This window comes from Panthera pardus, unplaced genomic scaffold, assembly GCF_024362965.1.
Source record: "Panthera pardus isolate Hobbes unplaced genomic scaffold, ASM2436296v1 HiC_scaffold_19, whole genome shotgun sequence".
Taxonomy (NCBI): domain Eukaryota; kingdom Metazoa; phylum Chordata; class Mammalia; order Carnivora; family Felidae; genus Panthera; species Panthera pardus.
In genome coordinates this window covers 21,209,863-21,232,335 of record NW_026526754.1, presented here as the reverse complement: position 1 = coordinate 21,232,335, position 22,473 = coordinate 21,209,863, and the positions used below count along the sequence as shown (strand labels likewise).

Here is a 22,473-nt window from a genome sequence, read left to right as displayed (position 1 = left end):
TGAAATATGACGGTGGCCGTATCTGGGCAGTGGGATCAAAGGTGACTTGTAATTCGCTGCTTCATTCTGCTCCGTGTTAATTTTCCTACAATGAGCATGCATTTGCTCATTAAAAGGCACTTAAAATAACCAAAAAAGGAAATAGGAGACTATTCTAAAAACCTGCAAACCGAAGAAATAGAGGGGGACTTGCCCCAACCCTCAGTCTCCTTCCCCCGCCCCCAGAAGGCACCCCTGGGTTTGGCTGGATGTCTGTCCTTCCCGGTAATTTCACGGCACGGACAAACCCCCAAATCGTTGTGCTGAGCGAAAGAAGCCAGACAACGAGTATGTACTCCATGACCCAATTCATGTCAAATTCTAGAAAATGTGCACTCACCCAGAGTGACCCAGAGTGATTCGTGATTCTCCAGAGGATGCAGGGAGGCGGGGAGAGGGGCAGGAGGGAGGGTGACAAAGGGGCCCTTCTGGGAGTACACTCCCTGACAGGGTGATGGTTTCATGGGCAGGGGAGAGGGGCAGAGGGAAAGAGAGAGAATCTCAAGCAGGGGTGAGAGTTTCATGGGCAGGGGAGAGGGGCAGAGGGAAAGAGAGAGAATCTCAAGCAGGGGTGAGAGTTTCATGGGCAGGGGAGAGGGGCAGAGGGAAAGAGAGAGAATCTCAAGCAGGGGTGAGAGTTTCACGGGCAGGGGAGACGGGCAGAGGGAAAGAGAGAGAATCTCAAGCAGGGGTGAGAGTTTCACGGGCAGGGGAGAGGGGCAGAGGGAAAGAGAGAGAATCTCAAGCAGGGGTGAGAGTTTCACGGGCAGGGGAGAGGGGCAGAGGGAAAGAGAGAGAATCTCAAGCAGGGGTGAGAGTTTCACGGGCAGGGGAGAGGGGCAGAGGGAAAGAGAGAGAATCTCAAGCAGGCTCCAAGCTCAGCGTGGAGCCCGACGCAGGGCTCAGTCCCACGACCCTGGGATCACGACCTGAGCCGACATCAAGAGTCAGACGCTCAACCAACGGAGCCACGCAGGCGCCCCAGCAAATTATCCACTTAGAAGTATGTGCAGTTCATGGCACGTCAGCCGCACCTCTACGAAGCTGTTCCAAAAAAGTGGGGGCCTGAGAGGGGAGGTTGGAGACCGGAGAGGAGTCACCATCTGTGCTGAGCTTGGGGGAGCTCCTGGGGCTGCCGTGTCCTGCGAAACATACAGAGGCAAGGGGCGGGGAGAAGAATCTGCAGTTGAGGGCCACGGGGGTGCAGGTTGAAGCCATCTGAGGCCATGTAACTGCCTCCCCCTCCCACCTCCAGACATTCTCAGATTCTGATGGTCATGGTAGGCGTGCATGTGCGTGTGCTCGTGCGCCCGAAAGGAGTGAGGGAAAGGGCAACGTGGACGTGGAACACGGCAGCCTGACACGTGCAGGACAGCGAGGCAGTGAGAAATGGAGCTGACTTGTCAGAGCGGAACCCGAGCTCGAGAGGCGGGGCCCCTTTCTCCAGCCCTCCGGAATCTGCGTGAATCTTGGGGAAGCCTCTGGTCTGCTCCGGGGCACGGAATCAGGATTTGTCACGAGTTTACTCAAGTCTCAAGGGCGGGCGGATCCCAGCTGACATCTGGATGCTGCCCCCACGTTCACTGGCTGTTTGGTGAATGAATACAGGAGTATTGTTTTGATTTACTGTCAGAAAACCAACCGCTGCTGTTTTGAGTATCGACAACAGGACGTAGGATGAAGACAGATGGAATGTCACCGGGCCTCAGATTCCCTCTCACCTGCTTGGCGTGTCTCACGACACCTGAGTTTGGGGGGCCGTGTCCTAGAAGTCACATGTTTAGCAAGGGTTGGTTGATGGCTTGCTATGGGGCGGGCACCGTGCCGGATGTTGTGGAGAGAAAAGCGCACGTGACTCAGTCCTTCCTCAAAGGGCTTACGGTGCAGAGTAGAACACTCTAGACCCCATCGCGTGGGAAGGAACCTACTGAAGGGACTGGCAGACCGTGGCCCACAGGGCAAACCCGGCCCTCCGACTGCTTGTGTGAATAAAGTTTTACTGGAACACAGCCGCGCCTATCGGTCCGCGTGGCGGCTTTCGCATTGTAACAGCAGAGTCGAGTAGTTGCGACAGAACGTGGGGCCCACGAAGCCTCCGCTCCTTATCATCTGACCCCGGATGGGAAGTTTTCGGACTCCCGCGCTCACAGAAGCTGTGAAGGAAGCAACGAGCCTGCTCGTTAGCAAACCAGCTCTCGGTGTTCCAAACTAATGGGCTCGTTTGGGGCAACAGTCTTCCTGGGAGTAACTTCTTGGTGCAGGGAGGAGTCACGTGGCTTGTCAGGGTAGCCTCTCCCCAGGAGGGACCAAGCTACAGATACTCGTGGCCTCTCGAGAGCCTTCCACGGCCGCGGCACCCTGAACAGCTGGGTGGCACCATCACCGCCCAAGGTGGCCTCCAAGAGGTTCAGCAGGGCCTCAGTGCCTGGCCAGGGGCACTGGGAGAGGTGGGGGGAGTCTCCACTTTCATCTTCTGAAGCCCAGAGGGGAGGCCCAAAGCAGAGCATCGCGTAATAGTCGAGTAAGAACACTGAATCAGCATTCACTCACACTGTTTGTTAGAGTCAGACCCTGATGGCAAGCCCTTTGTAGACTTTGCCAAGAGGGGTTATCTGGGAGCCCCGGAACAGAACTCACTACAGTCTAGAGCCTGAGGAAAAACTGGCTTTGAAAATCATGGCTTATTTCCAATTTATTCATCAATTCCACAAAAACGTATTGATTGTCCGTTACGTGTCAAGACTCATGTGGCCCCTGCCTCCACGGGGCTTGTAGCCCAGGGAGAGGGCAGACAGGCAGCAAACATACGGGCAAGCTGTCCCTCCTAGCCGTTCTCCGTGGCCGCGGTCTAGGCACTGTAAGCGCTGAATTAGTGACACCAGCCGCTGCTCCTGGGCTCCTGCGAGACTGTGGTCACGTTTTTGTCAGCTAATCATTACATCGCCTTATCTTATGTGTGTTTCTGTCGAAAGACACCATATTCAACACGCATTGTCGATCATTAACATTAAGTGCACGGCCAGCAGCCCTAGAACTCGGGCCTGAAGGACCTCATCCAACACATTATTTTCTCCATAAGGCCCCTCCCAGCTTCTCGCTGTTACCAACACCAGACAGCACCGCGCCGGGGGCCATTTCAGACGGCAAAATCACCACCCAAAGCCCCAAAATGCAAAAAAAAATGGAGCACCAAAGAGACCTCGAAAGCATGCCTGGTCACCGTATGACAGCCGAAGGAAGAAGGCCGAGCGTCCCCTCTTTGGACCTCGGCTGGGAAGGGGCGTGTCGGGCGGCTCAGATGTACCACTGTTCCACGCACGTCTCTGCCAGGGACCGCGAAGATACGGAAAGTGTGTTGGGGCTACAAATCCACCTCAGCTTGTCGAATTTGCAAACACAGCACGTGTGCATAATGAGGGTCGGTGATCCAAAGCAGAGAGAATGATTTCTGCACAGTTCCTGAGCGGAGAAGGCAGGCGGGGAAGGCCACGCGGTGGGAGCGGAGACGGCCAGGAGAGAGGGAGAAGCCGGTGCAGAGCAAGGCCGGCCGCAGAAGGATACGGTGTGGACACAGCACGATGAGGAGGCCGGCTCGGGCCAGGGATCACCGTCCAGGTGAATGGGGATGTGGCTTAGACCAAGGTGCTCAGAGCAGTTGCAGGAAACGCAGAGACTGAAGATACACTTGCTCACGTTAGTAGATGCATCTCCCTAGTGACCGGACAATCGATGTAAGTATTTGTGAAATATTTACTCGGTGAGCCAGAGATGTTTAATTTTTATTTTTTAAGATTTTTATTCATTAAAAAAATTTTTTGTAATGTGTATTTATTTTTGAGGAAGAGAGAGAGAGAGAGAGAGAGGCAGAGCATGAACGGGGGAGGGGCAGAGAGAGAGGAGGACAGAGAATCCAAAGCAGGCTCCAGGCTCCAAGCTGTCAGCACAGAGCCTGATGCGGGGCTTGAACCCACGAACCACGAGATCGTGACCTGAGCCGAAGTTGGACGCTTAACTGACTGAGCCAGCCAGGAGCCCCAGAGATGTTTAATTTTTAGACAGCAAGGGTGAAGCATCTGACAGGAATCACTGGCCCGTCATTGCTCTTGGGTGGCTCCTGGGAGAACAGCTCACCTCCATTTCCAGAGAACAGCTCATTTGTGGGTGTCCCATAAAGGACGCTCAGAAGGACGCCAGCCAGGGCCATAAGAGCCATTTTTTCACTTCTCACTCTGCTGGCCCCTCTGGTCCTCCCGTCTCTACACATTTAAAATTTTTTTTTTCAACGTTTTTTATTTATTTTTGGGACAGAGAGAGACAGAGCATGAACGCGGGAGGGGCAGAGAGAGAGGGAGACACAGAATCGGAAACAGGCTCCAGGCTCCGAGCTGTCAGCCCAGAGCCTGACGCGGGGCTCGAACTCACAGACCGCGAGATCGTGACCTGGCTGAAGTCGGACGCTTAACCGACTGCGCCACCCAGGCGCCCCACTGTCTCTACACATTTTAAAAGAAACCCCAGACACAAAGAATTCAAGCGCAGAATAGAGACAAAACTGACCCTCTGAACCCTGACCCTCAGCTTAGCTCGTGAAATAAAAATCCCACTCGGAAGAGAATTTGAGAATCATTCTATGCGATCTGAAGGAGGCAGTAGGTTCTGCTGGGTGCGTTTTTTTTTTTTTTTGTTTGTTTGTTTTTAAATGATGATTTCTCCTCTTGCAAAAGAAATACTTTCCTTGTTAAAAAACTCTTTGGCATAAGCATATGTGAATTTGACTTCCATCCCTTCCACTCACTAACTTTTCAACCCTGAGCATATCTGGGTACCTCTGTTCCTCTGTAGGATGGGGAGAGCCACACCCACTTCTGGGGTGCCCAGCGTGGGAACGAGATATCGCACCATCACATCTACAGATGCTGCGTTTAGTTGCTTTTCACATTTGCCTTTCCTATGTCATTCTGCTTTATTTTCATTCACAATTCCTACTCCTTTATTCCTTTTCCTGAATCATTTTAAACATTATTTATTGACCCACAGGTTTCTCTTGCTTTCCTTTTGAGCCCAGGTATGGATTTCCATGGGTGAGGAGGGTTCTGCGCCCCGATCCCACCCTTTAAATTTACAGACGAAGCGGGCCCCAAGGAGCCTTCACCTTCTGTGCCCGGTCATATCAGAGGTGGAAGAAAATCAGCAACATCGATCCTACTTTACTTACAGATGTGATATTTTGTTTAACATGAATTTTTGTGTTAATTTTGACATAAAAAAAATATTGCATTAAAAGACTGTCTTGATGGCTGAGTTTTCTGGTGCTCCCTAAAAGTGTCCTCCCCAGGGGAACGCGTCGCTCACCGCCCCCTGTCCGAGCGGCCCTGGGCTGCCCAGCCCTCCGGAGCCACACCCCTGCTCCCGTCCAGGGCTTGTGCTCCTTCTGAGACAGAGACTCTCAGCGCAATTACTCTGTGTGCCAGCGTGTGTCCCTCACGTCGTGCGTCCGGGGACAGCCGTGGCCCGAGTGCCCAGCATGGATCATCCGGGGCATGGCGGGAAAACTCAGATTCACGGGAAGGGTGTGTGGATATCCGTCATTCGGGCTGTTCGCCATATTTTTGATTCCTCCCAGCACCCCGGGCCTCCTCTCTGGGCAGACCCCTGTTTTGGGTGGTCGTGGGTGGTCGTGGTCGAGCTCCCATTCTTTCCTGGATACAGTGGGAGTGGGTCAGCTCCAGTGAATCTGATGCTCTCCGTGTGTGTGTGCGTGTGTGTGTGTGTGGGGGGGGGGGGGTTGGGGGCATCATGCTCTTGCCCTGGGAGGTCTAACTCAAGTGCTCCAGTGCCAGGCTGAGTTAGACTGCAGCAGCCTCAATCGTCTCTCCTCTCTGGCTCCATTTGGTGACCACTCATTTTTTTCCCAGCTTCTCCTCTGGTCTCCCGGCCCTTCTGTGACCCCCAAAATCAATCTCGTCAATTCTTGTTTTATTCCACGTAATGTAGCTGATGCTGGTTTCTGCTGCTTGCAGCCACGGATCCCGACAGACCCTGCACCAGAAGTCACCAATCGGAGGTCCTGAAATGTAACGCCCTCTCCTACTCACTGTTAAGTCTCCTTTGTTTCATCTCCCTTCAGACATTCGACCAGGTCCTCAGCTTGCCTGGGGGACAGTCTCTCCTAGTTATGGTGTTATTTGCATGGCGTCATATGCTTTGCAGAGCATCTTAACCTACGGATCAATTTAATCCTGATACCCGAACCAGGAACCGTTTGTACTAGCAGAAAATAGGACTGTTACACGTATGCTCTAGAAAGATTGCAAGATCGAGCGTACCTGTCCCCCGAAAAGCCAAGCTGCAAACCTTCAAAAATCAGTTGTTTGCAACGTGTGTTTAATAATTGCTCACCACGCGTCCACGTGCCCCGTCATCTCTGAGGACTGCTTGCAGGCAAGCAAACGGCAGATGACAAGGCTGAGCCTTCAGAAACTTCTTTCTGCTACCTTCAATTCCCCGGGAATGAGGAGGAGACTGCCATCATGATGAGGCTTTTAGCAGTGAGATACCCTGGCCTGGCTGTGGATGTGCCATCGTTCCTGGGAGCTGTGACTCATTTCCACTAATAACCCTAGTAAGTGTTTCCGCAGACTTGCTTATTGTAAGTTTGCAATGCGTGGAAACCACGGATTGTAGGAAAACATCCTTCTCATTCTTGAAGAGCCTCCTTTAGAGAATGGCTACGCTTAAACTCTTGGCCAAGAATGCTAATCGGTTCATTGAGTGCCTACTATGTGCCAGGCACTGTGCTTCAAGCGCTTCTCCTGAATTATCTGTTTTACCCTCCACAGTGACCCTGCAGCCCAGACATTATTGCCCCCACTTTATAAGAGAGGAAACTGAGGCTGGAGGAACTTGATGTCGGCCCGAGGTTACACGCCTGGAAGCGTATGGGTGGGGATTTGAACTCAGGGCACCGGACTGGCAGAGCCACGAGAGCCGCGGGGCTGTGGCAGCCCTCTCTGCAAGGCCACGTGAGACCCGGGGGGCCCTCTGGGGCAGCCCCTGGAGACAAGACTGATTCTCCAATGGAGCGAGAAGTCAACGTCTGTTTCCCCTGCACGCGTTGGGAAAACACGTCTCACCTTTGTGATTGTCTAACCTCCTCCAGCAAAGCCTGGCAGCATCGAAAGTGATGTGATGATGGAGCCTTGTTCTTGGGAAGGCAGCCGTACGAGCAGGAAGCACAGGAAACAGGGAAACCCAGGGACGGAGGCGTCCCTGCCGGATGATGGTGGCGAGAAGGTGCCCGCACGCACGAAACCCTGAGGGCTTTCGGCCACTTCTACCCACGCAGCCCTGCCTGGGCCGCCTCCCCACCCCAGACATCTGGGCAACAGAGGGTCTCAGTGGGGTGTTCGGCACTGGTGGGTGTCATCGATTTCGGGGCGATCAGCAAAAATCAGAAACAGAATGTGCAGGGTGGTTCTGAGAAGTGGAGTCTGATAGAGCAAGGCTGTTGAAGTTTTTGGCAAATGCACACCGAGGGCTGAGCTTCTCCAGCGAGAGTCTGGTCTGGGGGCAGCGGAGCAGGAAGGTGCGAGGTATGTCCCACAGCCGGAGCTCCTGCGTGGGAATCCGTGTGCCTCTGGGGGTGTTCCTGAATCTTGCTGAGCCTCACCGTCCTCACCTCTGAAGAGGGGTAACCGAGGCACCCTCTTTACAGGGTTGTTGGGAAATTACATGTGACCGAGCATACGAGCCACAGAGAACAGAGCCTGGGACAAAGTAAATGCCAGCTACTCTGTCATGACCGCGAGCACATCAGCGCGGCTGTAAGAAACAGGCGAACTTAGGTTGACTGCGGCAGAGGACTGGACCCGGGCAGAGGGCACGACATGCTGGTGGCCGGAGAGAAGGAGATGGGCAGAGCCAGGCTCATCGGCCGCTGGCTGAGTGTCCACTCCATCCTGGGTCCAGAAAGTGGTACCTGTGTAGACTCTGGTTCTGCTGCTTTGAGGTCTGGCTGCCCGGGCAAGAGCAAGACCTGTTGTATTTAACTGCGGCTGGCTCACTTATTCTCAGGAGGCAGGCCTCATGTAGAACATGCCAGGCAGGGCCACCCCTGGGCCTCCTCACCTCTGGGGGAATCTCAAAGACTCGGGCATTTAAGTTTCATGTGGATGTGCACGACACCCAGACTTTTCTGACTAGCCCAGACCCTGCCTGCTGTCCATCCCTGCTCCCTGTCTCTGCCTTAAACTCAGTACCATCAAAACCGAGTTCCTGGGGCGCCTGGGTGGCTCAGTCGGTTACGTGTCCGACTTCGGCTCAGGTCACGATCTCACGGTTCGTGATTTCGGGCGCCGTGTCGGGCTCTGTGCTGACGGCTCAGAGCCTGGAGCCTGCTTCAGGTTCTGTCTCCCTCTCTCTCTGCCCCTCCCCCACGCATGCTCTGTCTCTCTCTCTCTCAAAAATAAATGAACAGTAAACAGACAAAAAAAACTGAGTTTCTGACACCTCCTCCGAGTCCCTTCCCTAGTGAGCCTGTCTGCTTCATAACCATCCACCCCATCTTCCAGTTGTTTAGGACAAAAACCTGGGCATCTGTGTGTGTGTGTGTGTGTGTGTGTGTGTGTGTGTGTGTGTCTCTCTCTCTCTCACACACGTGGTTGGTCCGCACAACCCGACTGCCATCACCTTCCAGACACATTCAGTAAGGCCTCTTCTCACGGCACATACCGCCAACGCGAAGTCCAAAGCCGTGCCACCTCTCACCTACCTGGCTTATTGCAGGATCCTCCCCACTGGTCTTTGCCGTCTCCCTTCCCCACCACCCCTCCCCACTTACTCTTCTCTAAAGCCACCACGGCTTAACTTCCTGTCTTATTCAGAGTAAAAGCTTTACCCCCGTGCACCTCTGATCTCCTCTCCCCACCTCACCCACTCTGCACCAGACCCAGTGATACCTCACCCCCTGTATCCCATACCTCCGCACATCCTGCCTCAGGGCCTTTGCACTTGTCTTCCCCCCCCCCCCCCCCCCGCCCCTGGCTTGGACCACTCTTCCGCAGATACGTGCACGGCTCACCCGTTTCCTTCAGTTCGTTACCGAAATGCCACGCCATCGGCGACTTTCAGACCTTCACTTCTTTCTGCCTTTTTTCTTTCTTTGCACTGACCGCCCACTACTATGCTATTCATTTTGCTCGTTTGTTTTCTTGTTTGCTTCCTCTCCCCCTCTGCCATTGGCCTATAACCTTCATGACGACACATCTTTTTAACTGTTTGTGTTGCTGCCGTGTCCCCAGTGCCTAGAAAAGGGCCGACGTGTCATAAGTGCTCATCAGAAACCCGTGGAATGAATGAGTGATTCAATGATTGAAGAGCTGGCTTATCCCAGCCCAACCCTAGTCCAGATCCAGAGGCCCCACTCCGCACAGGCATGCGAGGCTGTTCCGAGCCGGCTCTACGAGGTCTGATCTTCTCCTGAAACCCACTGTTAGGATACACAAGGAACCCCCTGAATTAAACTATGTGGGAGGACGACAGTTTAGAGCCTCATCACTTGAAAATGCAAACTGGGAGCTGTTGTTGAAACACGCTTCTTGAATTAGCTGTGTGGCTCGCTGTCTACGGTTATTTACCTGCGTTAGTATAAGGTCGTGATGAGCCCTTCACGAGACGCCCCCTAGATGTGTTCGGGGGCTGCCTGGTGTTGGTGATTGACAAAGAGCACCCATAAAATAAGCCTGCTCCTCTCCACTCGGCTGACTTCTCTTGCCATCCTGAGACGTACGGCTTTCTCAATCAATATGATACGGGGAGCGTCTGCAGCAACGCTGGTCTATTGCAAACGCCTTTATTAAAATTAAAACAACAACAACAACAAAACACCCAGCTAAGCAGATTTAACAGCTTCGAAAACAGTGGGCAAGAAACCATATTAGCGTTTGTCAATATTTTGTATGTTGGCTATGAGAATTAATTTCTCAGGCAGGCAAGGATGACCGTCATAATTATATTCAAATATAACCAATTCAAAAACCATGCTTTCAGTAATGAAAGTCTGGCCCGTGGCAGATTTAGAACAACCCGTGTAGATGGATGTTAGAAAGGCGGTTGGATTGTAAAATGACTTTTCCATTGTTTATCCAAATGGTCAGCTCTTTTCATGTCAACTGAATCGAGTGCCTCTAATTGAGGTTAATAATGAAAACCTTCCACCCCTGGATCATGATAAAAGCCAGAATTCTATTTTTAGCCGCGGAAGATGTTAAATCTTTAAAACTTCGGTTGTTTAATTTATTAGACCTTGTTTTCCACTGGCATCTTCATAACACAAAATCTGACCACTGAAAATAAGAGTCAGCTGTGCTAATACATTTACATAAATAATTAAAAACTCCACAGCGGAGTAGGCAATAAAATGTATTGCCACCATAAACTTCCAATGGAAGAGCAGCACTTTAATTAAAAACTACAAAGGCGCCACTGTAAACAATTCATTTACATTTCAAGCTCTGTGTTTGTTGACTCGAGAAAAGAATCATTCATTAAACAAAACAAAACAGAAAGGACCTCACTCCAAATCCTGCTATCGAGGTCAGTAGCCACATTTAATTAAGACGAAGCGTTAATAATATAATTTAGTAGAGGGAGGCTCTTCGGTTAATTTCCCCAGGTAGAATTGTTATTATTTAGCCTTTAACTTCTGATTAAAATTTAACAGGTGGGAGTCACCCCAAATGAAACTCTTAAATCTGGTTTTGAAATCTGTTTTTTTTTTTTTTTTTTTTTAAATAAAAAGGAGCCTGAAAGCTTCATTTTCCGGCCCAATAAATGGTACGCTACTATACATTTTGAGCTTGTGTGTTCCTGAAAATGTCAGTGATGACAAAATCCACACTTCCAAGTGGACTAAGTTTTGACATCTGCTTCCAAAGATCTTAGAAGATACAGAACAAAATGTCCCGTAGACAGCCCATGGTTTTTCACCCGATTTGCCCTCATTTTGGTGATTTGCTCTGAATGGGCTCCGATATTAGATTAAACAAGGTGTTAAAAGGGTTTGCACGAATAGCAGCGCAAACTGAAACGGGGCATTTTAACAAATCACTGGGGGCTGACTTTTCATCAGTGCAAGGGGCCTCCTGTATCCGCTTGAGCCCATGAACGGACTCTACCCCGGAGCTAAAAGGCCTCCATGTCCAAAAGGGGAGAAGAAAGGAAATGACTGAAAAAAGACTCAAGGACATGAGGACAAAGTGGGCAAAGCAGTGTTCAGAGAGACGAGGATCTATTCTGGATCTGATTCAGGTATTCTGTGTCCAAAGCACAGGCTCAGTTTGGATCAAGGCTCCAGAAGAAGGGCCGGCTGATGGGCGCGGCTCCCGACTGCAACCCTCCTGGCCGTGGGAAGTCCAGTCCGAGGCCTGTCTGTCCCGCTCAGCCCTCACTCCTGGGATTGCTTTAAAACAAGGCCACGTGCAGATGCTGTCATGGGTAGTGGGCATTCGTCGATATCGGAAGGTGAATAACAATAATAATAATACCGATAAACGACGCCTGCTTATGCACAAACATGTCTATGCACAGACAGCTGCAACCCGGCTGCCACCAATCTGTGCCTGTTTACCCAGCTCGCCCATCTGCCTGGCCCTGGCCGGGCGGCGACCGTCTCAAAAATTTCCAGCCTCGAAGAATCTTCTCTGCCTGTGGTGGCCTCAGCCCAAGTCTTACCAAATACCCTGGAATGTACCCACCCTGCAAACACATTTTGTTCCTGTAGAACGTTTGAAACAACGTTTCTGCTTTTGCTTTTGGCCTTATTTGGCGACCGGGAATATTCTCATCTACAATCCCCTATGGTTTCTCTAGTGCACGCTCAGACATTCCTGCCAGGGGGGCCCTACAGACGGCCTGCAAAGGTAAAGACGGGTTCGCCGATCGTAAATTTGAAAAGGTTGTCATGATGCTCTGGGCGCTCGATATTCGTTAATTTCAGCGTTGCTGTCTTCTTTTCAAATCGTGGAGACAATAGGCTAGATGTTCAGGTCCCTGGCACCTTGGTAGGTCCCTGGAGAATATGAAGGTCCAGGCGCTGGGCCTGCAGTGCGTAATTCTGTGATGGTACTGGAGACTGGGGGATTAGGGCGGGGATGACAGTAAAGCATGAGAAAGTTGGTGCTGAATGTCTAGAGAGCCCGGGGAGTGCAGTCGCAAGGTCAGGGCCGCCTCTCTGGGCTCAGTGGGTGCCAGCAAAGCCCCCCGGGGCTCTCAGCGGGCCTCCGCACACCTCTGCCCGCTCTCCTCCCACAGAGGGGGGCTCAGAGGCCTCTGCTTTCCCTATCAGCAACAAGGGAGATGAGAAAGGTCTCATTTACAGGGTTGTAGGAACTAAATGGCTTTGGTGGCGGTGCTTTTGGTGAACTTTTAGAGAACAACGCTAGGCTTCCCAAGCACGTGTCTCAGGGGGCAGGGGGGTGGACGGTGGACATCTCTGCCAGTTTGGGCTGGCACCCAATTCCCAGGAGACGGAGGCCTGCACGGAGGCAGGGGGATAGTGGGCTTTCTGGGGAATTCAGGAATCTGTTGACAAGTGAGACCACAGTGATGCTCGGAAGCTCTTCCTCCCCAGCTAGGGACCGCTGGTTCTTGCTTCCCCAGGAAACCATTTATCTTCTGCCTTCCTTGCCCTCCTGCCCCCTTCCTTCTTTCCCAGGGAGGACATGCTCTTGCTCTCACGACTGCAAGTTCCCCAGAGGCTGTAGGCAGAGACCGTTTCTTGCACGAGTGAATGCACGACAGCTAGAAGCGTCAGGGCCCCACTGGGCTCTAAATGAATACCGCTAAGCAAACTCAGTGAATGAATAAACGAACGAACCAAAGACTAGCTTTAATCCTTGTGCTTTTATCAAACAGTTGTTTTTCACAACACGCTTATCTATTATGTCGGTTGTGTAAAAATCTAGTATCGTGGCACGTGATAACTTTTAAAGTTTACCCTGAGGGCGCCTGGGTAACTCAGTGGGTTAAGCGTCCGACTTCAGCTCAGGTCATGATCTCATGGTTCATGAGTTGGAGCCCCACGGTGGGTTCTGTGCTGACAGCTCAGAGCCCGGAGCCTGCTTCGGGTTCTGTGTCTCCCTCCCTCTCGACTCCTCCCCCACTCATGCTCTGTCTCTCTCTCAAAAGTAAACATTACAAAAGAAATTAAAAAATAATTCAGTTTATCCTGTGTTTTTTTTTTTTTTTATTATGTAGAAAGTTTCAATATTCAAAGATTCTCGCGGTAGAAATGTCAGTTATCTCATGCTGTCCACGCTTCTTTTCTTCTTTCCTAAAGAATCCCAGTCTCCAAAGCTGGGTTCTTTCCAGCTAAATGACCCCATGTCCTCGTGTCCCCTGCACTTAGGTGTGGTCATGTGACTAATCTTGGCCATTGAGATTTAAACAGAAATGGGGCTGACTTCCAGGAAATCTCCTTCAAAGACAGGAGACTCCCTTCTTTCCCTTTCTCCCATCTCACTGTCTGGAACGCAGATGCGAAAGCTGGTGCACTAGCAACCCTCACAGTCCACGAGGAAGGGGACGCCAACCTGGAGATGGTCGAATGGCGAGCAGGAAGGATCCTGGGCCCCTGACACCTTTGAGGAACTGCCATCCACACCCTGCACACTGCCATGGCTACTCTGGACTTAGGTGAGAAAAAGAAAATAGACTTCTATCTTCTCTGAGCCACTGTCATTTTGAATTTTCCTATTGTCTTCAGCGAGACTTAATCCTCACAGATACGGTGCCGCTCGACACACCCTCACAGAGCTCCCTGGATGCATGATCCTTTCCAAACACATGTTGAGCAGTGATAGGTCATTTCACATCGCTGGGGACCACATTTCTCCTCCACACACATCTCATCTATTCAGTGTGTAGGCAAAAGTCCCTGCTGCAGAGTGGTTTGCTGCAGCCCCTGGACAGGATGAGCTCTGTCTGAAAGATGTTCAGAATTGGAATTGCTACTTGGTTGCCTCGGCAGAAATCCCTTGATTATGCAACACAGTGAAATAAGTCCTCTCAAGCCCTTCGAGAGGATCAGGCTGCTGGTTGCGTCCCCAGAGCAGCCAAATCAACAGACAGAATGCCAGGGTTAGTCCCTGCTATTCACGTCGCTGCTGGAGAACGTCGGGCAGTCATTCCCATATTAGCATAATCATCATTGAGCTGCTCCTTCTGATAGTAATTAGCCAATAGTTTCCGTTGCACAAGCCTGCTCCTCGTTAGAGACCCCAAAATGTCACGGAGAAATGTCTGGCTCCTGTCTCAAGGACGTGGAGACAGGGTTCCCCCAGAAGGCAGGAGCGTTGTCTGGAGGGGGCCGGGGTGGTGGGGAGAGAGGGGCTCTGTTTCAGACCACGTCAGTATCGACACGACCTGGGAGCAGAGGAGCTTTCTAATCATGACATTGATTCAAATCATAAGGGACAATATAAATTTCGGTACAAAAAAAAAAAGAAGTTTTTAGATGACAAAAGGCATTAACAATACGCATCCTTTGGCTCGAAGAGCTTTCGAAAAATTCTTCAGGAAATTAATGGTGCATCAGACAATTTAGCTATAAGCATGGCCACTGACCTTTTTAGAAAAATAATTGCATGCAACTGGAAACACTCTAAATATCCAGTAACAAGGAGATGAATGAATAAATGAGAACATCCATGTAATAGAATAAGAGAATACTACCAAGCAATTAATAATAATGGCTGTGTCTTGACACGGAAAAGCTCTTTGCCATATACTGGGAAGGAGGCACAGGAGGTTCCAGAACAGGACGGGTGATGAGAGCCAATTCCGGTAATAAAAACGGAAGCCCCCTCACACGTGACTGAGGGAGCTATACCCAAGTTGTTAAGAGGGTATTACAGGAGCTATTACGGATTCTTTATCATCTTCCTTATTCTTAACTGCCTTTTCAAAAGTCTCCTCCATGAACTATCTTAACTTTATAATAAGGATAAGAAGATACAAGTCATTAAAAAGAAGAATTTCATCTGTCACCAGCCCACTGATGTCCATTTTGATTTGGCTAAGAGCGCAATGCGACGGCCTTTTTAACAAGTCTTGATAACTCGGGCTTTTTAGGGAGAGTATTCACTCTGATGCCTGGACACCTCCTGTCTTTAACGTTGCCGGCTTCTCAGAGATCAAGGCGCCTTTCACAGACTTTACTGTTCCCTGGTGTGATGAAAGCGTCCCTAGCGGGGGGCCAGCATTGCCAACGTGGGGCCGAGATGAGACCCGCCTTTCATCATGGGAGACCGGATGCCAGGCAGGACGGGAATTCGTTAGAAGTTCCTAAGTTCTGTGGGGGCTGGGGGTGGGGAGGAGGTGTCCTGCTCTGAGGGCGAGGGAGCCTGCTCTCAGGGAAGAGGCCACATGCCTGTCAAGGCTCCCGGTGCCTGGTGAAAGTAGGGTTTTGGGGGGTCACAGAGCATCTGGGGATAGAGATGCACCAAGTGGTGGTGGGGAGAGGCAGAGAAGGGAGGAGGAGGGGGAGGGAGGAGGGGGAGGCAGGAGGGGGAGGGAGGAGGGGGAGGAGGAGAGCGGGGGGGAAGGGGACGGGGCAGAACACCAGACAGCGGGGAGCGGATGAGAGAGACAGAGAGGCAGTGATGGGGTGGGTGCCAGGGAGAGGGAGGCAGAGACACAGAGAGGGAGACGAGGAAGGGACAGACAGAGCAAAGGAGATACCAAGGGAGGCAGGCACAAACAGAGAGGGACACAGAGAGAAAGCTACACGGACACACACAGAGTCACACACACAGACAGGGGCACCTGCCACGACCTGCGTGGTGGCAGAACTCAAGGCAGTGGTTCTGACGGGATGGACACCCTCCGGGGCAGGATGGCTGGGACAGCATCTTATGCGCACCTCCGTCATCTGAACTCAGAGCGCTCCTTGAGATGAAGGGTTCCCTCCCTCTTCCCACGCCCGCTCCCCAAAGCATCACTAAGCCAACAATAACAGGACCACTCACAAGGTCACCGTGCCTTTCGGAGAATTTTGGGCAGCCAAGCGCGGGTCGTCAGAGACCTGGGTCCCAGCCTGGCTGGCCCCGCCCTGCCGCCCTGCTCACCCCCTGCACACACAGCCCCTCAGGGACGGCGCTTCTCAGTGTGTCGGATCAAGGGCGGCAAGTAATTAACAGAACTCTTCTCCCAAAAGGCTCCTGTGACAATGGATCAACGTGTCAGCGACACGGTTGTCCGTGCCTTGGATGAGCTCAGAACCAGCAGCAGGGGGGCCCGGTCAGTGCCAGGCTGAGAAACGGGGGCACTTCTGGGCCACCGTGTGGCCCCAGCAGGAAGGGATGTGTGTGAGGAGTGTGGCCAGAGAGAGAAGCGTGTGAGGCGCACGCACGCACACACACACACACACACACACACACACACACACACACACACACACTTACTTTGCTTTCTCCAGACACTGCTCAGCTCAATTTGTAAATGCTAGAACTCTTAGGCAAACCAGCCACAGACAGACACCTCAGTGGTATTTCCTGAGGGGACGCAAAAATTGGACTTGGTCACAGTGACTCTGTGGGTCCTGATGACACAGCATCCGTTCTCATCTCCTGGGAAGAGCCCCCTGAACTCCTTTGGTGGTCGTGATGGGACCTGGGGCCCGCAGTGGGCACACTCTACCTGCCTGCTGTTCTGTGGGGCTCAGAGATGGGCCGTGTGTCCAACTGGGCTCTGTGAGACCCAAAGCTGGCCCTGGGCTTGAACTTTCGATTGGGAAGCATGCCGCTGGGGCCGAGGACCGGCACTGCTGGTGGCCCTACAGATGGGGCTGAGGATGTGGCCGACCGCGGGGGACAGCAGAGCCAAAAGATGCAAAAAGGACATGCTCTGAGCACCTGCGTTCTCATGCTGAGTCCCCGCGTCCCCATCAATTGAGGCCGCCTTGGGCTAGGCCACTCCGAGGACGGTCCTGGCAGCTCACGACATGGGTCGTATCTGTGGTGACCGACGGTAGAAACACGAGGCTCTTCAAAGCATTCCAAACTTGTGCATTTTCCCTCGAGCCTCCCCTCCAGTGATCAACACACAGCTTTCTCCACTGACGTCCTGCCTGTGGTGTAATGGGGGACGCCTGTACCCTGTCCCAGTGGCTCGCACCCTGGTCTTGATACGTCTCAGGGGCTTGGCTCTTGCCGGTACCCCCGCCCTCTCCAGACCAGAATCCCATCCCTCCCTCAATCTGCTGGACCTGCTCTCTGGGGTCTGGCCCACCTTCCCAGTTCCACGTTCCATCCACAGGATGGGACCTCCTTCCTCCCTCCCCGTCAGCCACCTGCATCTGAGAGCATCATCTCCGTGGACCGTCAGGCACCCTGAGTCGGGAGGCTCCTGACTGCAGCTCAGGCAACATCCCCCCGCCCCCCGGCACGTGAGCCCCTGCGGGTGAGGGGCACAGGTCGTGGGAAATGGCGGGAGGTGGTTCATTCTCCCTGTGAGGTCGGGCTGTGCCAACCCATCATTTCCCATCCCCTAGAGACTCTGCAATGCCCGAGTTCCTGTGCTATCTCGGGCCTGTTTTTGTTTTTTTTTTTTTTAATGTTTATTTATTTTTGAGAGAGAGACAGAGTACTAGTGGGGGAGGGGCAGAGAGAGAGGGAGACACAGAATCCGAAGCAGGTGCCAGGATCCAAGCTGTTCCGCATAGAGCCCCATGGTGGGGCTCGAACCCACAAACCGCGAGATCATGACCTGAGCCGAGGTAGGATGCTTAACGACTGAGCCACCCAGGTGCCCCTCGGGCCTGGTTCTAAACATGTTCAATAAGCCCTCCAGCGACTCTACCAGCAGATTCCTCCTTTTGCCTAAGTCAGCCAGAGCTCGTCTTAAACAAAGAACCTGGACAGACCCAGGTCTCTGTCTGTCACCACATCTGTCCCCCCAACCCCACCAAGTTAACACTTTCAAGACTGGCAACATCCCAAGTCACGCAGCAAGGGCAGAGCCCTGGGTTCAGGAACATCAAGCCCGTGGAAGTTCGCTCTCTCCCCCACCCAGAGTCCCCTCTTCTGCTCCTGCTGTAGAAATACATAGTGACAGGAAAGCTTCCCTAAAGACATCCTAAATTTGTACATCTGTCTGTGAAGCTACCAGTTTCCCCACCTAAGGACTTAAGGAAAGCTTTCTCTTTGATATTTAAATTGCATCTTTCCTCTGCCAGGTACCCAGCAGGAAAAGGAGAAAGAGAGAGAAAAAAGAGGGCAATTTCAGAGTCACATTATTATAGGATTTGGTACAGTTCGCACCTTTATCTAGTTCATCTGGCATTTCAGAAAGTTTTGTTGTGAAAATAAATCCCCTTTTGGGATTGGAAACTAACGCGAGCCGCTCGTCTGCCAGCTCGCTCCACGGTAAAGTGGCTGTGTGGAGACCGTGACACGTTTCCAGGTGTTTCGAATCGGGAAAATACGACACGTGTTTATTAGAAGTGCATCTAATACTTGATTATCCTGTTCCTCCTACGAGAAGAAGATTAGATTTTGGAAAAGAAAGATTAATAACTTTCTCTTGCGGAGACGAGCGGGCGTTTGGACCTGCATGTCGATTTCAGCTTGCCGCGAAACACGGTACCAACGAGAGCAGCCGGTCAAGGCTAGTACCCTACGTAACGATCATTTAATTAAATCTTGTCACGACGACACCTTCTTTCTAAGCACCGGACAGAGCTCAAGAAACGAAGACGGAAATTTTGGAGACGATTTTTTGTTGTTGTTTGTTTGGCTTGCCATTTATCTGTCGGAAACCTAACCCCAACGTTCCCTTTCTAAGTACCCGGCAACGTCTGCTCCCCCCCCCCCCCCCCCCCCCCCCGCTCTGACCCTTCCGAGTCCACGGCACTGAGCAGAGAGCACGGACTTTGCAGACCGTCCTGTTTCTAGTCTGATTCCTCTGCTACTAGGCTGGGCAGCCTCGGGCTAGGCACTGAACCTCTCTGAATTCGCAATACCCTTATCTGTATGTGAAGTCAGCCAGTGCTGACTTCCAAAGTCACGGTGGCGAGACGATAGGTCGAGTGTCTGAGATGCAGGGGGGGCCAGACGTGGTGGCTCCTTTTTCTTTTTTTCAGAGCCTGTGCTTGGCACTGGCAGACCCCTCTGGCCATTTGGGAACACTGCCCGGAGGCCACCCTCCTCCCCGGCATCAGGTGTGGAGGCAGCATCCCTGGAGAGTCAGCCTGGTCCTGACGCGATCGGCCAGGAGCTCTTCAGGGTGCCCTGTGCCTCCCACTCGCCCAGATCACTAACAAGTTTACCGTAAGGCTAGTTTGCTCCGGACAGCCAGGCCTGCATCCGGAAAAGAAACGCAACTCCTGCCTGCCTCCGCCCTCCGGTTAGGGAGCCGCTCACCCACCTGATGGTTTGATGTTGCAGAGAATCTGGGTCCGTGGCATTCACGGTCAGGAGCACGCTGCCCACAGAGATGTTCTCCTGCCTGGTCACCATCATGGGGTCCGGGTAGAAAACCGGACCCTCGTTGACGTCCAGGACAGTGATGTGGACGGTGGCCGTGGAGCTGGGGCCATAGGAGACGTCGGGTACCAGCGGGTCCTCGTTTTCCACTTTGATCAGCAGGGTGTGGAAGGCGGAGATCTCGTAGTCCAGAGGCTGGAAAGCAGGGGGAGGAGGCTGAGCATGTGAATCTGCTATAAAGGGCAGGCGCCTTTGCACCAAGCACTCTGACATCCCATGGGCCCGGGTGGATGTTTAGGGATGGATGCAGAATTTGTGGGCCAACCTTAATGCAATTTGGGGTCCCCCTTAACAAAAGGAATAGGAAGCATACAGATACAAAAATCGGGATGGAAGGTGTTTTTTTTTTTTTAGATGAAGAAATAAATGACAACACATTACGTGAGCCCCAGAGACCTGGGGTCCCCCGTTGCGATCTCTTTAGGCGACGCCCTGGCCACACTGACACTAAAAGGCTTCCTACCTGTGACCTGTAGCCACAAGACGCCGACACTTGGAGGGGGTTGGGGACATGAACGACTCAAGCCTAAGCCTTGCCAGCTTCGGGGCAGCCCTGCCTCTGTCACCATGGGAGATAGAATGGAAAAGGCCCCAAGTCCCATTTGCACCGTTTCCCTCTCACTCGCCACAAGGTCTGAAGCTGGGGTCTCTACAGCTCTCTGGCACAGGCACGCTTCCCGGGACGGCGTCTCGTAGGGAAAAGGGATGAAGAGGATTGGAAACACCTGGGGTTAAGCCTCTGGGCCCTTCCCCACCCGAGGGCATTTGAAAGTGTGTGTGTGGGGGGGGGCGGGGGGGGGGGATTTTCAATTGTCACCATGACTTGGGGGCTCGGTGGCCACATACTGGGCAGAGGCAGTGATGACCAGACACATGGCCATGCCAGGGACCGTCCAACATGACGGTGGACCGTTCCGGCCCCAGGGTCACTGAGATGGGGTCCACCGAGGTGATTTTGCAAAGGGGTCTCAGAGTACCCGCCTCTCCCAGCTGCTGTGCAGAGGAAATCAGATCATGTCAAAGAAGCCCCACTGTAGACACTATTCATACGATGGTCCTGCCCATCACAGAACGTGCCAGATGACAGTCACTTGGCCACTCCCTTTCCAAACCACTAGATGATGTAGGAGTGACATTTCCTGTCCCTGGGGGTGCGTGGGGAGAGGTTCAGGTCTGATGAGGGCACGTTATTTATTTCCAGTTATTTCCCTAATGTTTCGTGGGAGAATGAGTAGCCAACTCCTCAGACCCGTGACATACGGATACTCCTGCTGTGAGGACAGGACCAAAGCGGGTGCACGGAGTTGATTCCCACTCGACTACAAGGAAGCAAATGACCTCCCAGGTTGTAAGGGCCACGGGAAGTGGGGGCAGAGCCCCACAGGGGCAAGAGCTGGGATTGAAACCCGCTGGGTGAGTTGGGCTGACTTGCGGTAACCTTCCGTAACGATCGCAGCCAACACGCACGCAGCGCTCCCCACACGCGCCGAAGTGCACGCACGCGCACGCGGGCACGCACACGCACACGCAGAGGAAATGCTGACGTGCTGACGCAGGAGTGCTTCCTGATTGTAACGGGAAGGGACCCCCCCCCCCCACCTGTAACAACTCCCAGAGGGACCCTCTGAGTTAACAGATACAAAGCTCTTGGCACCTAGGAGCTACCCAGGCGTTATTTGGTCCCATCCGGGTAACACAAGAATACTTCACCGCTCCGTCCCTTTCTAACTTCTGTCCATCCCGAGTGACGCGCTAAATACGCAACCTCAGGGAAGTCCATTTCCAACAGGGGCCGGGGGATCGCCACGCTGGGAACACAGTCATTCATCCCAACTAGGACACCGAAGAGGGGGAAGACTTTGGCGCGCCGGGTCGGGACCACCCTGCACTCGGCGCTCTGAGCAGGGCTGACAGCAGGAGCTCTGTCTCCGGGAGCCTCCTTCCCCCACCCCAGTGCGGGGCAGACCGAGGGGGGTGCACCTCAGGGCCAGAGGGCTTCTCTCACACCAGCTCTGGCTCCTGGCAGCGCAGTTTGCTTCTGGAGGTCAAGTTAACTAGCACACGGGCATGTGTGAAATCCGAAATCTAGCCCGACGGAATTGTCCACCACGATGAAAATGTCACCAGGCTGGGGTTTCTTTGGTTTGTTAGCTTCGGAGGGCTCCTCACAGCAGAATCTGGGCCTGGGTTTGAGGGCCCCCTGAGCCACCTGCAGCAGGATGGAGTGGGGCAGACCAGGCGGGAGGGAAGATCGGAATCTCGAGTGGAGGTGGCCTGGATTATTTATGCACGGCCTTTGGTTTCTCTATGTGTGTGTATTCATGTTGGATAAGTATATGGGTGCCTTTAGCATTAACCATGTATACACATGGGTTTACATATTCGATGTATTTATGTTAGATGTGCATGTATGTTTCTGTCAGAGGTGTGTGTGTGTGTGTGTGTGTGTGAGATATCTCTATTTGGGTTCCCCGAGACTCCAGCTGAGTCTGGAAGCAGAGCCTGAGGCAGGGGTTCTGAGTATGATGGACTGGCGTACCTTCTCAGATGACAGGGAATGAGCCAGGACGTGGTCCCCGCTGGAGCCCAGCTCCAGCCCAGTGCCACGGGGGTCCTGGCGCTTTCACTGCACCAGTAGGTCAGCCCCATCTCAAGGCAGGGGCTGGTCTTTTGCACCCCCCTGCCGGCAGGCCCAGGCGGCAGGCTCTCTCCAGCTGGCAGGGCCTAACCTTCCTGGCTGGGGGGCTCCCCTTTTGGTAAGGGCAGTTCTGCCGGGCAGCAGAGGCTAGGACGGTGATCTGCCAGCACTGGAGGCTCTGGAGTGGCAGCTGCGACCTCGTAAGGGAGTCTGGTGGGTGCCTCAGTTTCCCAGGGCGGCCGTACCAAAGGACTG

The 22,473-nt window shown here is 52.9% G+C and overlaps 1 protein-coding gene across 1 annotated transcript in view; it reads right to left on the bottom strand.

Moving 5' to 3' along the window:
• The window catches only part of CDH13 (cadherin 13), a 1,030,614-nt gene that overhangs the window by 76,785 nt on the left and 931,356 nt on the right, over positions 1-22,473 (bottom strand). The window contains exon 10 of the mRNA XM_019413211.2: positions 19,462-19,715. Within this exon, the coding sequence (XP_019268756.2) occupies positions 19,462-19,715 (254 nt within the window). The remainder of the gene's footprint in view (positions 1-19,461; positions 19,716-22,473) is intronic.